This window comes from Oncorhynchus mykiss, chromosome 9, assembly GCF_057628025.1.
Source record: "Oncorhynchus mykiss isolate SJ-2025 chromosome 9, ASM5762802v1, whole genome shotgun sequence".
Classification (NCBI taxonomy): Eukaryota; Metazoa; Chordata; class Actinopteri; order Salmoniformes; family Salmonidae; genus Oncorhynchus; species Oncorhynchus mykiss.
The window spans coordinates 49,562,109-49,578,401 of NC_143030.1; the positions used below are offsets into that span (position 1 = coordinate 49,562,109).

Consider the following 16,293-nt stretch of genomic DNA (forward strand, 5'->3'; position numbering starts at 1 on the left):
ATCAGGCAGAGGTTGATAATCCAGAGTAAGGTCAAAGGCACAGGACGGCAGGCAGGCTCAGAGTCAGGTCAGGCAAGGGTCAAAACCAGGAGGACAAGAAAAAGAGAGACTGTAGAAAAGCAGGAGCTGAGACAAAACGCTGGTTGACTTGAACAAACAACACGAACTGGCAACAGACAGACAGAAACCACAGGTATAAATACAGAGGGGATAATGGGGAAGATGGGCGACACCTGAAGGGTGGTGAAACAGATCAGGGCGTGACAAAACCAGGTTCAAGGTCACTAGATTTATGCACTCTTACATCTCTGACACAGACAACTGGGTCACTAAAATCCAGTGGAAAACGCTGCTATCAACATATTTAAGCATTAAGGCCTGAGGGGTTGTGGTATATGGCCAATATACCACGGCTAAGGGCTGTTCTTATGCATACCACCCCCCCTCCCCCCAATGTACCTTATTTCTATTAGAAACTGGTTACAAATGCATTTAGAACAGTAAAAATGCATGTTTTATCATACCCATGGTATACAGTCTGATATATCACAGCTTTCAGCCAATCAGCATTCAAACCACCCAGTTTATGATTACATTTTAGTCATTTAGCAGACGTTCTTATCCGGAGCGACTTAAAGGAGCAATTAGGGTTATGTGCCTTGATTAAGGGCATATCGACAGATTTTTCACCAAGTCAGCTCGGTGCCTCAAACCAGCGACCATTCGCGTACTGGCACAACATTCTTAACCGCTAAGCTACCTGCCACCCCATTTATCTGGAGTATTTGTCAAAATAAGATCAATCAAGGTTAAGTTTATGGTTTAAAATCAGATTAGATGATTTTGTGGGTGTCCCAGGCAGTGGCCATTCTGCAGAGCTGCGTCCACAACAAGATTCATGACGAACAACGCTAACCTGCACCCGTTTTCCCATAGAAGAGTAATTGATGATGACGATGATTAACATTTTCGTTTTTACCAACAAACCATTTGCTCCTGTGCCTTCCGTTCCGTGTCCTTTCCGTGCTCTAAGTCCTCAGCCACAGTTGACGCTTGGTAGTTTTAGTCAGAGTTTGAATTAGATTTTCTGCTACTGTAAAGGTAGGCTACACCATAGGCCTGTATCTGTATAACAAATAACATGTATGTACCATGTTTTCTGTAGACTAACTAAGCACAAAGCAGACATGAAGAAAGGAAAATAAATATTTAAATGATCTCTTCTCTCATAGGCTACTTTACACAGTTCTATATTGCCTGCTAGCCTTTTGGTCCTAAATGGGTAACAGTTTGGAGATGTAATATAGATATACTGATCTAATAATGTACAGTGCCTTGCGAAAGTATTCGGCCCCCTTGAACTTTGCGACCTTTTGCCACATTTCAGGCTTCAAACATAAAGATATAAAACTGTATTTTTTTGTGAAGAATCAACAACAAGTGGGACACAATCATGAAGTGGAACGACATTTATTGGATATTTCAAACTTTTTTAACAAATCAAAAACTGAAATATTGGGCGTGCAAAATTTTTCATTGTTCAGTGAGGATCTCTGAATGATCCAATGTTGACCTAAATGACTAATGATGATAAATACAATCCACCTGTGTGTAATCAAGTCTCCGTATAAATGCACCTGCACTGTGATAGTCTCAGAGGTCCGTTAAAAGCGCAGAGAGCATCATGAAGAACAAGGAACACACCAGGCAGGTCCGAGATACTGTTGTGAAGAAGTTTAAAGCCGGATTTGGATACAAAAAGATTTCCCAAGCTTTAAACATCCCAAGGAGCACTGTGCAAGCGATAATATTGAAATGGAAGGAGTATCAGACCACTGCAAATCTACCAAGACCTGGCCGTCCCTCTAAACTTTCAGCTCATACAAGGAGAAGACTGATCAGAGATGCAGCCAAGAGGCCCGTGATCACTCTGGATGAACTGCAGAGATCTACAGCTGAGGTGGGAGACTCTGTCCATAGGACAACAATCAGTTGTATATTGCACAAATCTGGCCTTTATGGAAGAGTGGCAAGAAGAAAGCCATTTCTTAAAGATATCCATAAAAAGTGTCGTTTAAAGTTTGCCACAAGCCACCTGGGAGACACACCAAACATGTGGAAGAAGGTGCTCTGGTCAGATGAAACCAAAATTGAACTTTTTGGCAACAATGCAAAACGTTATGTTTGGCGTAAAAGCAACACAGCTCATCACCCTGAACACACTGTCAAACATGGTGGTGGCAGCATCATGGTTTGGGCCTGCTTTTCTTCAGCAGGGACAGGGAAGATGGTTAAAATTGATGGGAAGATGGATGGAGCCAAATACAGGACCATTCTGGAAGAAAACCTGATGGAGACTGCAAAAGACCTGAGACTGGGACGGAGATTTGTCTTCCAACAAGACAATGATCCAAAACATAAAGCAAAATCTACAATGGAATGGTTCAAAAATAAACATATCCAGGTGTTAGAATGGCCAAGTCAAAGTCCAGACCTGAATCCAATCGAGAATCTGTGGAAAGAACTGAAAACTGCTGTTCACAAATGCTCTCCATCCAACCTCACTGAGCTCGAGCTGTTTTGCAAGGAGGAATGGGGAAAAATTTCAGTCTCTCGATGTGCAAAACTGATAGAGACATACCCCAAGCAACTTACAGCTGTAATCGCAGCAAAAGGTGGCGCTACAAAGTATTAACTTAAGGGGGCTGAATAATTTTGCACGCCCAATTTTTCAGTTTTTGATTTGTTAAAAAAGTTTGAAATATCCAATAAATGTCGTTCCACTTCATGATTGTGTCCCACTTGTTGTTGATTCTTCACAAAAAAATAAAGTTTTATATCTTTATGTTTGAAGCCTGAAATGTGGCAAAAGGTCGCAAAGTTCAAGGGGGCCGAATACTTTCGCAAGGCACTGTAGAGTGATAGAGATGCCTGAAGCCATTTAGCAGCTATTATCCAAGACGGCTAATACAGTAAACACTGTTAGACAGCTTTACTGTTAGCTGTTGCTACCACCAGCAGACAACGAGAGATTTGCCTTAGCACCTTTGCACTAGCTCTACCCCGTTGCAGGGTTTCCCAACTGGCGGCCCACGGGTGATTCTATTTGTCCCCCCCCAAGTATTCTGAAAAATAAAATGTAATATACTGTGCCTTCAGAAAGTATTCATACCCCTTGACGTATTTCACATTTTGTTGTGTTACATGGTGAATTCGTAATGGATTATATATTTTCCCAATCTACGCACAATACCCCATAATGACAAAGGGAAATGTACTGAAAATGAAATACATAAATATCTCATTTAAATAAGTAATCACCCCCCCCATTCAATACTTTGTAGAAGTACCTTTGGCAACGATTACAGCTGTGAGTCTTTCTGGGTAACTGTCTAAGAGCTTTACACACCTGGATTGTTCATCATTTGCCTATATATAATTTTTTATTCTTCAAGCTCTGCCAAACAGGATACATGTTTTGGAATATTTGTGTTCTGTACAGGCTTCCTTATTTTTGCTCTGTCAATTTGGTTAGTATTGTGGAGTAACTACAATGTTGTTGATCCATCCTCAGTTTTCTCCTATCACAGCCATTAAACTCTGTAACTGTTGTTTTAACGTCACCATTGGCCTCATGGTGAAATCCAAATTTGCACTCCTGAACTTATTTAGGCTTTCCATAACAAAGGGGATGAATTCTTATTGACTCAAGATCTTTCAGCTTTTAATGTGTAATTCACTTGTAAACATTAAAAAAAACGTTAGTCCACTTTGACATTATGTGGTATTGTGCCAGTACATTTTTTAAATTCAGGCTGTAACACAACAAAAATGTGAAAGGAATCCAAGGGTTTGAACACTTTCTGAAGGCACTGTATATATTGTTATTATTGCACATAAAATACTTTAAAAACACCAGCAAATCATCTCCAAGTGATTTAAGTTTTGGAAAAATCTGTTCCAAAGTATTCCCACGCACAACAGAGAGATATATCAAATCAAAATACAACAGGTTTAGACCTTTACAATGAAATGCTTCACTTACAAGCCCTTAACCAACAATGCAGCTTTAAGAAAAATCAGTGTTAAGAAAGTATTTACTAAAACAAACTGAAGTAAAAAAATAAAATGTAAAATATATGTGACCTTATTCAATTGTAAGCAAGGTTTTAAATGATTATATTTGAAAAATATCTGTTTAGGTTTCAAACATATTTATTTGTTTGGGTTTCTTGCCGTCTACAAATGATTTGTAATTCTGTTCCGGCCCCCCGACCATCCGCTCAAGAACGAATCGTCCCGCAGTGGAATCTAGTTGATGATGCCTGCCCAATTGGAATCTAGTTGATGATGCCTGCCCTATTGGAATCTAGTTGATGATTCCTGCCCAATTGGAATCTAGTTGATGATGCATGCCCTATTGGAATCTAGTTGATGATGCCTGCCCTATTGGAATCTAGTTGATGATTCCTGCCCAATTGGAATCTAGTTGATGATGCCTGCCCTATTGGAATCTAGTTGATGATGCCTGCCCTATTGGAATCTAGTTGATGATGCCTGCCCTATTGGAATCTAGTTGATGATGCCTGCCCTATTGGAATCTAGTTGATGATGCCTGCCCTATTGGAATCTAGTTGATGATGCCTGCCCTATTGGAATCTAGTTGATGATGCCTGCCCTATTGGAATCTAGTTGATGATGCCTGCCCTATTGGAATCTAGTTGATGATTCCTGCCCTATTGGAATCTAGTTGATGATGCCTGCCCTATTGGAATCTAGTTGATGATGCCTGCCCTATTGGAATCTAGTTGATGATGCCTGCCCTATTGGAATCTAGTTGATGATGCCTGCCCTATTGGAATCTAGTTGATGATGCCTGCCCTATTGGAATCTAGTTGATGATGCCTGCCCTATTGGAATCTAGTTGATGATTCCTGCCCTATTGGAATCTAGTTGATGATGCCTGCCCTATTGGAATCTAGTTGATGATGCCTGCCCTATTGGAATCTAGTTGATGATGCCTGCCCTATTGGAATCTAGTTGATGATGCCTGCCCTATTGGAATCTAGTTGATGATGCCTGCCCTATTGGAATCTAGTTGATGATGCCTGCCCTATTAGAATCTAGTTGATGATGCCTGCCCTATTGGAATCTAGTTGATGATGCCTGCCCTATTGGAATCTAGTTGATGATGCCTGCCCAATTGGAATCTAGTTGATGATGCCTGCCCTATTGGAATCTAGTTGATGATGCCTGCCCTATTGGAATCTAGTTGATGATGCCTGCCCTATTGGAATCTAGTTGATGATGCCTGCCCTATTGGAATCTAGTTGATGATGCCTGCCCTATTGGAATCTAGTTGATGATGCCTGCCCTATTGGAATCTAGTTGATGATGCCTGCCCTATTGGAATCTAGTTGATGATGCCTGCCCTATTGTTTCAACTGAAGTTTGATGTTTAATCCACTGCAGTGTTGTTGGCTTGGGGGCTGATGTGACTCCACTAGTATTTCCTCTTTCCATTCCCAAGTTGAAATCTCTGTGCATAAAGATGTATTCCAATGGGAAATGGAGCAAAAGGAATGTTTGAGCCGGGCGAGCAAACTCAATTTGGAGACGGCGTGCGTGCGTGCGGCGTTAGGTAGACAGTTCTCACCGTGGCGCCGCAGGGGCGTAATGAATAGTCTTTATTTAAAAAGGCGAGCTGGTTGCAGGCAGAGCGAGGTAGCGGGCCCTGCTGTGTGTGTGTGTGTGTGTGTGTGTGTGTGTGTGTGTGTGTGTCTGATACAGCACTATGGATGACAGCAAGTCTCCACAGAGGCAGAAGTCAGTGGAACAGGGCAATAAAAGCGACAGACAGGCAGTGCTAGGCAAGGCCCGGCGGAGGAATGATGATGGTGATGTGGGTTGGTCTATTCTGGGCTGTTTGCACTGCTTTACACAGGCCTCTTCAAACTCCACTGAGTCACCTCACCTCCCTCCACCTTCACTATTATCTCTGTTAATTATCCTGGTACAATTCATATCACTGGCATACACTGTGTGGTGTATGTGTCGATAGAGGCTGGGAAGTTTGTGTGTTTCCTTTTGTCCCTCATGCGTTTGCGTGCAGAGACAACCGGTGTGTGCGTGTGTGAGTGGGGCCACCGTTTCGCAAGGCCTATGTGCACTGTCATAATTAGATTTTCTTCCCCTCGGGGGGATCGAAAAATGGCTCTAGGGGAAATGGTTATCTTTATGGCTCAGGTGCAGTCCGATAGTGAGATGAGTGACATTTTTTATTATTCTGATGTATTTTCTCCTCTCAATGTTTGAGTGTTGGGTGACCTTGTGTGTCTGGCAGGCTGGAAGAAGCAGAGACACGCATGGATAATAGACCACAGAACGATATCAATCGCTCCGTAAGGAATTTCATATATATTTACCTCAGAATAGATGAGACAAGAGACGAGAAGTCATTTAGAACAGAAATAAACATTACGAGTTTTGCACAGTTGCTGCAAAAAGGTAGCGAGAGAGAGCAGAGGAGCGGAAAGATAGGGGAGAGAGGGGTAAATAAGAAAGTGAGGAGAGAGGGCGAGGAGGGACGGAGGAATAGTTATGGAGCAGGCACGGTGGGGTCGGCTGGGGAGTGTTTTTATAGTCTGGGACATTCTCAGAGCCTTTCACTAAACAACTGTCTCTCTTTCTCATCATGTTAAAGAACAACTCCTCCTTCTCTCCCTTGTCGTAGCTCCAGTCTCTGACTAATACTACTCCTCCGAGAGTGTGTGTAGCGTTCTGAGGCCGGAACTGCTCTTTAGCTTTTCTTTTCCCCACCGTCTCTCGGTATCCATCACTCGGAATGGCCCTCTCCTCAAGGCCAATTTCTTCCACCTCCCCCTTCACCGTCAACTCCCCTCCCCGGTCAGACAAGTCCCCCCACCTTGTTAGCGCCGTTAGCGCCTTAGTGCTAGCTGTCCTGGCCCTGCGTTTACAGCCAGTAAGGCAGCCCAGTTGGGTCCGATAGCTAGATGTGTCCCGATTAGCCGCCGCCAACGACTGGCGGCACTGGCTGGAACAGGGGGAGCGAGACAGAGCCAGAGGAGGGAAATAAAGAAGGCCTTTATCGGGACACGGGCGCTGATAAAGGACGACACTCACTGTGATTTATGTCCCCCGGGTTCGAAACACCGTCATTGTCACGGTGATGCATTCCCCATCCCCGCCACCTGCCACCTCGGCTACATATATTTTTCTGTTTATACCGCCTGCTTTTAATCAGGCCCCCAGGCTGGGCTGTCCACAGCGAGTGCCTGTGTGGTGCAGGCTGACTTCCTGACTTTATTAAGGTGTAATAAGGTGTAATACACAAGTTAATAACACAGGGGAGGGGAGGGGGAGTTTTTCCGCCTGAGTAGCCCGCTCTCTACGTTAGCCATTAGCAATAAATCAGCAGCTGTTATTACCTAGCCACTAATTGAATGTGATAGCGGCCGTGCGCTGCTAATGCAATCCTCCAGGTGTAATTGGCAATCGAGGAGCGCTGCCCACCCCTCGCATCTCTGCTCTGGCTCTGTGATTCACTCGGGCTGCCACGAATCATTGATATCCACAGCATGTCGGTACTAGGCTATGCAAGGCAGAGGGAAAAAACACTGAATGGAAAACGTGCAAATGATCAGAGTCAACTGAATATAGAGGATTCTTCACAGTATTCTCAGTCCAGATCATCCTTCTGAAACTTGCAGCTGTGTGAAGTCTGCACACCATCTGGGTTCGGGGCCCTCTCAAAATGACCGGCCTTTCAAAGGGGGTTAGGTAAACACATGACATCATGGCGTCACGGCTGTGGATTCTGCCACGCCACCCACACAGGCTTCGGATGAGCCAGTTCTATCTGCCCTCCCTCGCTATCTCTCTCTCTCTCTCTCTCTCTCTCTCTCTTTCTCACTCACTCACTCACTCACTCACTCACTCAACTCACTGACACAAACACACACTCTTTCTCTCCCCGTTACTCATCCCGGACTTATTTACTTTCTCCAATCCTAACACTCTCCTACCTGTCTCCCTCCAGACGAGGCGTGTGCCAACTGTTCGTTTGGGGCGATCTGCGATGGGCAGTCTGGCCGCTGTGTGTGCCCGCAGGAGTGTGTGGAGTCCCACCAACCGGTGTGCGGCAGCGACGGCTCCACCTACGACAGCGAGTGTGAGCTCCACGTGCGTGCCTGTACCGAGCAGCTTGACCTGCGCGTGCTCGCCCAGGGAGAATGCAGTGAGTAATGCCAGCACCAAGTGTGTGTGCCTACCAACAGTGTGGTTGTACAAATAGTAGGTCTTAAAGTAATGTCTCACTATTGTATTTTAGCAAGCATATTCCTTTTACAAGATTCCAATCAATAGTTGCTGACACACCCTGTATGTGTGTGTGTGTGTGTGTGTGTGTGTGTGTGTGTGTGTGTGTGTGTGTGTGTGTGTGTGTGTGTGTGTGCGTGCGCGATCGTCCGTTTGTTTGTGTGTGTGCATTTGCAGAGACGTGCGGTAGCGCCGTGTGTGCCTGGGGGGCCCGCTGCGTCCAGAACAAGTGCGAGTGCCCGCAATGCCAGGGCCAGGCCTTCTCGCCCGTGTGCGGCAGCGACGGCTTCACCTACGACAACACCTGCGAGCTGGGCGTGGCCTCCTGCGTCCTCAAAAAGAAGATTGAGGCGGCCAAGCCTGGCAGCTGCGACGAAGGTAGGAATTAGATACCACTGATAGGGCAGAGGAACTCTCAACTACGAGGCACACAGTGCATTTTTAATCATGATTTGCTTCACAAGTGGCAGCCTAGTTTACACAAGTCCTTTGTGGAGCTGCTCTCCTCTCCTACTGGCACGGTACCAGTCTCTACCCTGACAATCAGCTCTCTCTCTCTCTGGGTATCTTTGTCACCGTACGGTTGTCATGCAGATGATGTCAGCAATAGTCCCTTGTGGCCAGACGAAGTCACCGTCGCCGAGACTGTCGTCATCGTCTGAGGACGGATGAACAACAGAGCAGGTTTCACCTGCCAGCAGGAGAGATAGAGGGCGAGATGATGAGAGCAATGGAGAGGGGTAGGGAGAAGTGGGGAGTGGAGGAGAGATGGAGAAGGGGAAAATGGAGAGGGGGAAGAGAGAGAGATGGAGGGAGGGGTAGCGAAAGAGAGAGAGACTGAGAGAGGGTGGGGTAAAGGGGTGAGAGTATTCATGAATGATAATTTTCCTCTACCATCCCAGTGTCTGTTCTTTCCCTTTCTCACTGTGTCGTTGTCTACTCTACTGTATACGGCCAGTTCTATCTGCCAGCTCTGTCTGCCAGCTCTGTCTGCCAGCTCTTAACGCCCGGCTGGTTTTGTTCAATTGAACTCATTGACTGAGTCGAATAACCTTTTGTATGTGGACCATAAAGAAATGCACATATAAAACACACTGCAGATTTAATACACATACACACACACACACTGTGCCCTGTATCATCATTATACGCACACACTCCACACATACTATATACACATACGCTCGGACACCACACGCACATTCAAACACACACACACACACTGTGCCCTATATAATCATTATACGCACACACTGCACATGTAGTAAACAGTATATACACACACATACACTCACACGCTTTCACTATGTGTCCCATATCGCTGTCTGGCAGTGGGCAAAGATGCTCTCCTCTATAGCGCCCCAAGGGCATTTATCTATTTGTGAAGCCTGGTGACTCACTCTCTCTCTCTCTCTCTCTCTCTCTCTCTCTCTCTCTCTCTCTCTCTCTCTCTCTCTTTCTTCTCGCTCCTCTTTCTCCTCTCTCTCTCTCCTCTCTTTCTCTACTCTTTCTCTTCTCTCTCTCTCCTCACTCTCTCCTCTCTTTCTCTTCTCTCTCTCTCCTCACTCTCTCCTCTCTTTCTCTTCTTTCCCCTCTCGCTCCTCTCTCATCTTTCTCTCTTCTCTCTCTCCTCTCTTTCCTCTCTCCTCGTTCTTCTCTCCTCTCTCTAGCTCCTCTTTCTCTTCCCCTCCATGTTTCTCTCACTTGTTCTCTCTATTGCAATGTCTCTCCAACTTCCATCTCTCTCACTTTCTCTCCCTCTCTAGTAGCATACAACCCCCTGTTCTTCTCCCTCGCTTGCTCATTTGAGTTCCCAGAAAGCCATCAGCCAGTAACAAAAGAAACATGTTTTATTTTATTTTATCTGTCTCTCCCCCTCCCATCCCTATTGTCTCACCATGTTGCCCTCTCTCCATCAAACTAGCATTGTCTCTTGACATAAAGATCACATTGCTTTCAGAGATGGGATCGGGTCCGATCGATAAATCTTCCCCCGGGGACACGGGTCCAGTTTTCTTTTTGTTCCACGCCTTGTCACCATTCCTCTTCCCCTCTAGTAGATAACGGACGCACAACCCCCCACTGCTGAAAGCTAGGACATTCTTAATGGGGTAGCTGTAGTAGCTTAATATTTTGAACAGGAACAGGGTTAGAATTTTCCTCCAATGTTTTGGGAAAATCTTGATTGAAAAACTACTTTCTTCGGTATACAAACTCCAATTTATACGTCTTTAAAAGCATGTTGTTCTTTAAAAAAAATTAAGTCTTTAAAACCCTGTGCATCAAATTGACCCAACCCTATTATATCATTGGACTAGTCAATGTATTGACTTATCACAACCTATTGAACCGACTGCAACCTTTCCCCTCGGCACTTGCCGACAGTACAACCCCTACCCACCACTCTCTCGTCTACAGTGCTGGTAGACTCCTCCAACTCCGGCCAATTGAACAATTTATTTGTTTATTTAGACCTGACTTAAAAACCATATTCATTTGTCACAGGGTGAAATGTAAGCGTTCCCCCCCCCCTTTTTTATTTAGGGTAATGAAAAATGACAGTGTTCTGTACTGGGGGTATCTATCACCTGTTTAATTTCACACTCGGGTAGGCCCAGGCTCAGCTCCTTTGTCGACACTGACAAAGTGGCGAGGGAGCGTAGTGCATCACCTTGGGGCCCAGGCCGGTTTTAATTGAATACACATTTACTAAACAGGATTATGGGTGAAAATATCACACGGCAGTGTCAATGCACTATCCACTACCCAATACATATCGAGAGAGAACGACAGAGAGGAGATGGGTGGGTGGGTGGAGAAGAGCTCATCAAAAGCTGATCAGTGGCTTTTTGTCCTATCTATCCATACATATCCTGCTAAGAAACCTTCTCCGCTCCCTTTCTCTCTTTTCTGAGCTCCCTACTGCTCAATCTTTCTTTATGTAAGGAGGGTTTATTTGGACTAACGCGTTGTCACATCCTTCAACAGCAGACTGACTGTCTGAGGGGCTGGCAAATGAAGCGAAAACAAACAGGGAAAGTGTCGAGCAACAAGCCACCTGCGTGTTTGGGCCTACCAAAGCCACGCTGTTTTCGATACGTTCCTAATAAACTCTAAAAACTGCTAAACACACACAGGCACACACAAATACACACACAAATACACACACAAACACACACACAAACACACACACAAACACACCGGTGACGTGCGGTGAGGTCAGTGGCTGGGAAGGCATTGGCTATTATCAAAGCCTGATTTACTCACAAATAAACTTTGATGAAGCCCAAGTTCACCAATCAACAGATCGCTCCAACAACCAGAGTGACATAGGCTATTAACCAAAATGTACAAAAAAACTTCACCAAATGGAAATACCAATTAGCACACAGCCATGCAATCTCCGTAGACAAACAGTCTGGCAGTAGAATGGCCTTACTGAAGAGCTCAGTGACTTTCAACGCTATTGGACTCTCTGGAGTGATGAATCCCACTTCACCATCTGGCAGTCCGAATATTAACGCTACAGCATACAATGACATTCTAGACAATTCTGTGCTTTCAACTTTGTGGCAACAGTTTGGGGAAGGCCCTTTCCTGTTTCAGCATGGCAATGCCCCCGTGCAGCAAGCAAGGTCCATACAGAAATGGTTTATTTAGATCAGTGTGGAAGAACTTGACTGGCCTGCACAGAGCCCTGACCTCAATCCCATCGAACACCTTTGGAATTAATTGGAACTCCGACTGCAAGCCAGGCCTAATCCCCCAAGATCAGTACCCGAGCTCACTAATGCTCTTGTGGCTGAATGGATGTAAGTCCCTGCAGCAATGTTCCAACATCTAGTGGAAAGCCTTCCCAGAAGAGTGGAGGCTGTTGTATCAGCAAAGGGGGGGGGGCAACTCCATATTAATGCCCATGATTTTGGAACGAGATGTTCGACAAGCAGGTGTCCACATACTTTTTTTGTGTATTACATTTTTTTGTGTGTCTCATCCCCAAAAATTCTAGCTTGATCAATCAAATGCATCAAAGGGATGTTGTCTTTTCTCATGTTCATTCAACAGTAGCCTAACCTGCAAATTGAATGTGAAATGCATTTAGGCCTACTGTACTAGTAAATTAATTTCATTTGTCTGACCGTCAGGGTAAACCTCTCGGTGACAGCATTGAACCCATGTCCATAATTTTATTCTGCAGGCACACAGCAGGCCCACGGACAGGTGGGAGACGCATCCCCAAAGCCTCCTTTGGTTTCATTTTCACACTGACACAAAAAGTGGCAGGAGAAGCCCCATTCCCATTACGTCCACAAAGCAAAAGTACATTTCCAAGATGTGTAAAAGTCTGGGTAAAAAGTAATGACGTTTCAGACAAGTGGACAGTCCAGTAGTCACTGTTAGCCTGCCCAACAGATAGCAGTGAGGGAGATGGTGGTTGCCTTTCATTAATAACATCACGTCTTGTAGAGTTCCTGTATGCTGGCTCTGTCTGGTCTTAACTTTCCTTGTAGTTGACGTTCCACTCTTCGAACCCTCCAAACGGCGTGTAACATTATTCCAACTTGGGAAATTATTTGATGTGCAGTATAGTGTCCATTTGTCAGGTTGTTTTTGCTAGCTAGCTAGCTTCGTTCAGTTCAAGGGATGCGAGCACCAAATTATGTTGACATGCCCAAATGTGCAGAGTTTACCACAGGTTTACCCACACCACATGTTAAGGCAATACGGATGTGCAAAATATGAAATTGTCTCAATGCAACGAATGAAGCTACTTCAAGCTAGGCAAAGCAGCGACGTCTATGCTGACCCTCTTCATTAATGGCCTTGCGGGTCAACAATTTGAATAGATGGAAAGGAAGACATGAATACCCTGGCACCTTTCCTGAGATGTTGGTTCTGTTTTAGCACATTTGGAAATTGTTTGCATAATAACCACCAGAATCATTGAGAAAAAGATTAGAATACAAAAAATTTGCACAGATAGCCACTGCCTACCCTGACTGCACTTCACTGACACACACACAGAAATGGGATTTGTGACAGATCAGACATTCACACAGGTCATGCTATTGGTATGGTGTTTTTTTACTGACAGGAGTGTTTCCTGGCCCTGATAAATACAAATGCAAATGTTGATAGTACTGAGGTGACTCTGGGCCACATTCTTCAGAACCGATACACACCCTTTTCTCTAGTTTCCCTCCAATTATCCACCCTCATCCTCTCTGCTTCCTCCCTCCATCGGGTCATCACCTCATGCTATAAAAGAAGCACACATTTTATCCTCCATTGCTTCTATCAGTTTTATTCCCTCACACAATTTCTTGCTCTTCTCTTTAAAAAAGGAAATACGAGAATCGGCTGTTTTTTTTCTTCTTCTCTCCAGAGTCTCCGCCCTTCTGTATTTGCTCAACTTAACTGAGATTCCTTGGTTAAATGGACTCTGGTTATGACATGATTGAGTAAAAGTAGCAGACAGACACGGGCGCTGAGAGAATAGCTGATGCAGACATCTTCCCTGCTAATTGAAAGGTTCATAGGCAGTGCGGGTGGCTGCCACATCAAAAACCAACAGCTAATTAGTGCCCCCTCCCTCCTTTCACTTTTATTTACTCAATGTCTTAGTTCTTCTTTTTTTCCTTTTATATTTATTTATTCTTTGAGTCAGGGGGGCATGAGCGGAATATTAATTGGGTGGCGAATGCTCTCTTGGCTCACTCCCACGTTTCCCTTCTCCTGCTGAGTTTGCATAAATATACTCAGGTGGCCAGGCAAGCCAGGGCCTTGTTCATTTAACAGCTGCTCTGGGGTCAGTTGACTTGTGCCTTTGCATTGGAACCCGTCATCATGGCATGTCGCTGTCTGGGATCAGATACCGTGTTCGCTCATCATATGGCACTGACAGACATTTTGCATTGCGCCGTCACAGCTTTAGAACACTCACAAAATGGCCTCTCATATAGTCGTATCAAATCCATTTTACAATTCCTTTCTATCGTGTCCATTTACCGCAGTCACATTGATTGCGAATACGAACAATTGGATTCGGGTTTAATTGTTGTGTACAGCAGTGATTCCCAAACTGAGGGGTCGGCAGAGAGCTATTTAGAGAGCAATTTAAAACTTGTCAGAAATGTCCAGATCAACTAGCCAAGGTCAGCTAACGTTTTTAGCTATGTTTTTTAGCCCATAGATTTTGTTGTAATGTTTTAGTCACTCAACTATCACATGAATACACATTAGACATGGCAAAATGTATATAATTGAAAGAGATTTAACTTTAAACCTGCAAAATGTTATTCTCTGCCAACAAGATGGGTGTGAACAGTTTGTGTCGTGGACAGTGCTTGTACCCATAGAAAGAGCGAAAGTGGGGCGCACGATGTTCCCTAATGCCTGAGTGAAAAAGTTTGGGAACCCTTGGGTGTACAGTATTGTAAAAAAAAAAAAAAGACAGTCTTTGTCTTGAGTTTGATGTGTATTCTCCTTAATACTCCCGGCCTCTGGAGTTCCTCCATTGTTCAATGTGCGTGGGCCTAATGAAGTGAATGCCCTTCCACTGTATCGACCCCTCGAGCCTGTCAGAGCCCATTGGTGATGACCCATATCAGGGCAATGAGACGGACTGCTGCTCCTCTGGACCCAGCAGCGCCCCGCTACAGTGTGACCTGCCCCATAATCCACTTAAGAAGATGGGTTATGCTAAGTGGCACTTCCAGGACTACAACATCGATTTCCCCATTAGGGCCAGCGGGGGCCTTGCTAAAGCAGCCCGTCAATACAGATGGGACTGAGTCAGATGGTCAAAAAAGGAGACTGAGACAGAGGACAGGAGGGAAGCATCTGGACTCCCTAGTACATATATACAGTGGGGCAAAAAAGTATTTAGTCAGCCACCAATTGTGCAAGTTCTCCCACTTAAAAAGATGAGAGTGGCCTGTAATTTTCATCATAGGTACACTTCAACTATGACAGACAAAATGAGGGAAAGAAATCCAGAAAATCACATTGTTGCAATTTTAATGAATTTATTTGCAAATTACATAGTGGAATGTGCTGACAACAAAATCACACAAATCAATGGAAATCAAATTTATCAACCCATGGAGGTCTGGATTTGGAGTCACACTCAAAATTAAAGTGGAAAACCACACTACAGGCTGATCCAACTTTGATGTCATGTCCTTAAAACAAGTCCAAATGAGGCTCAGTAGTGTGTGTGGCCTCCACGTGCCTGTATGACCTCCCTACAACGCCTGGGCATGCTCCTGATGAGGTGGTGGATGGTCTTCTGAGGGATCTCCTCCCAGACCTGGACTAAAGCATCCGCCAACTCCTGGACAGTCTGCGGATGGAGCGAGACATGATGTCCCAGATGTGCTCAATTGGATTCAGGTCTGGGGAACGGGCGGGCCAGTCCATAGCAGCAATGCCTTCCTCTTGCAGGAACTGCTAACACACTCCAGCCACATGAGGTCTAGCATTGTCTTGCATTAGGAGGAACCCAGGGCCAACCGCACCAGCATATGGTCTCACAAGGGGTCTGAGGATCTCATCTCGGTACCTAATGGCAGTCAGGCTACCTCTGGCGAGCACATGGAGGGCTGTGCGGCCCCCCAAAGAAATGCCACCGAACACCATAACTGACCCTCCGCCAAACCGGTCATGCTGGAGGATGTTGCAGGCAGCAGAACGTTCTCCACGGCGTCTCCAGACTGTCACGTCTGTCACATGTGCTCAGTGTGAACCTGCTTTCATCTGTGAAGAGCACAGGGCGCCAGTGGCGAATTTGCCAATCTTGGTGTTCTCTGGCAAATGAAAAACGTCCTGCACGGTGTTGGGCTGTAAGCACAACCCCCACCTGTGGACGTCGGGCCCTCATACCACCCTCATGGAGTCTGTTTCTGACCGTTTGAGCAGACACATCCACATTTGTGGCCTGCTGGAGGTCATTTT

The 16,293-nt window shown here is 45.2% G+C and overlaps 1 protein-coding gene across 11 annotated transcripts in view; it reads left to right on the forward strand.

Annotated features, from left to right (window-relative positions):
• Positions 1-16,293, forward strand: part of agrn (agrin) — a 269,273-nt gene that overhangs the window by 199,719 nt on the left and 53,261 nt on the right. For 9 of the 11 annotated variants that reach the window (XM_090184407.1, XM_036988114.2, XM_090184408.1 and 6 more), the window contains 2 exons: positions 8,060-8,257; positions 8,515-8,715. The exons of the other annotated variants lie outside the window; for them this stretch is intronic. In XM_090184407.1, coding sequence (XP_090040533.1) covers positions 8,060-8,257; positions 8,515-8,715 — 399 coding nt within the window. The remainder of the gene's footprint in view (positions 1-8,059; positions 8,258-8,514; positions 8,716-16,293) is intronic. 11 annotated transcript variants of the gene reach the window in all.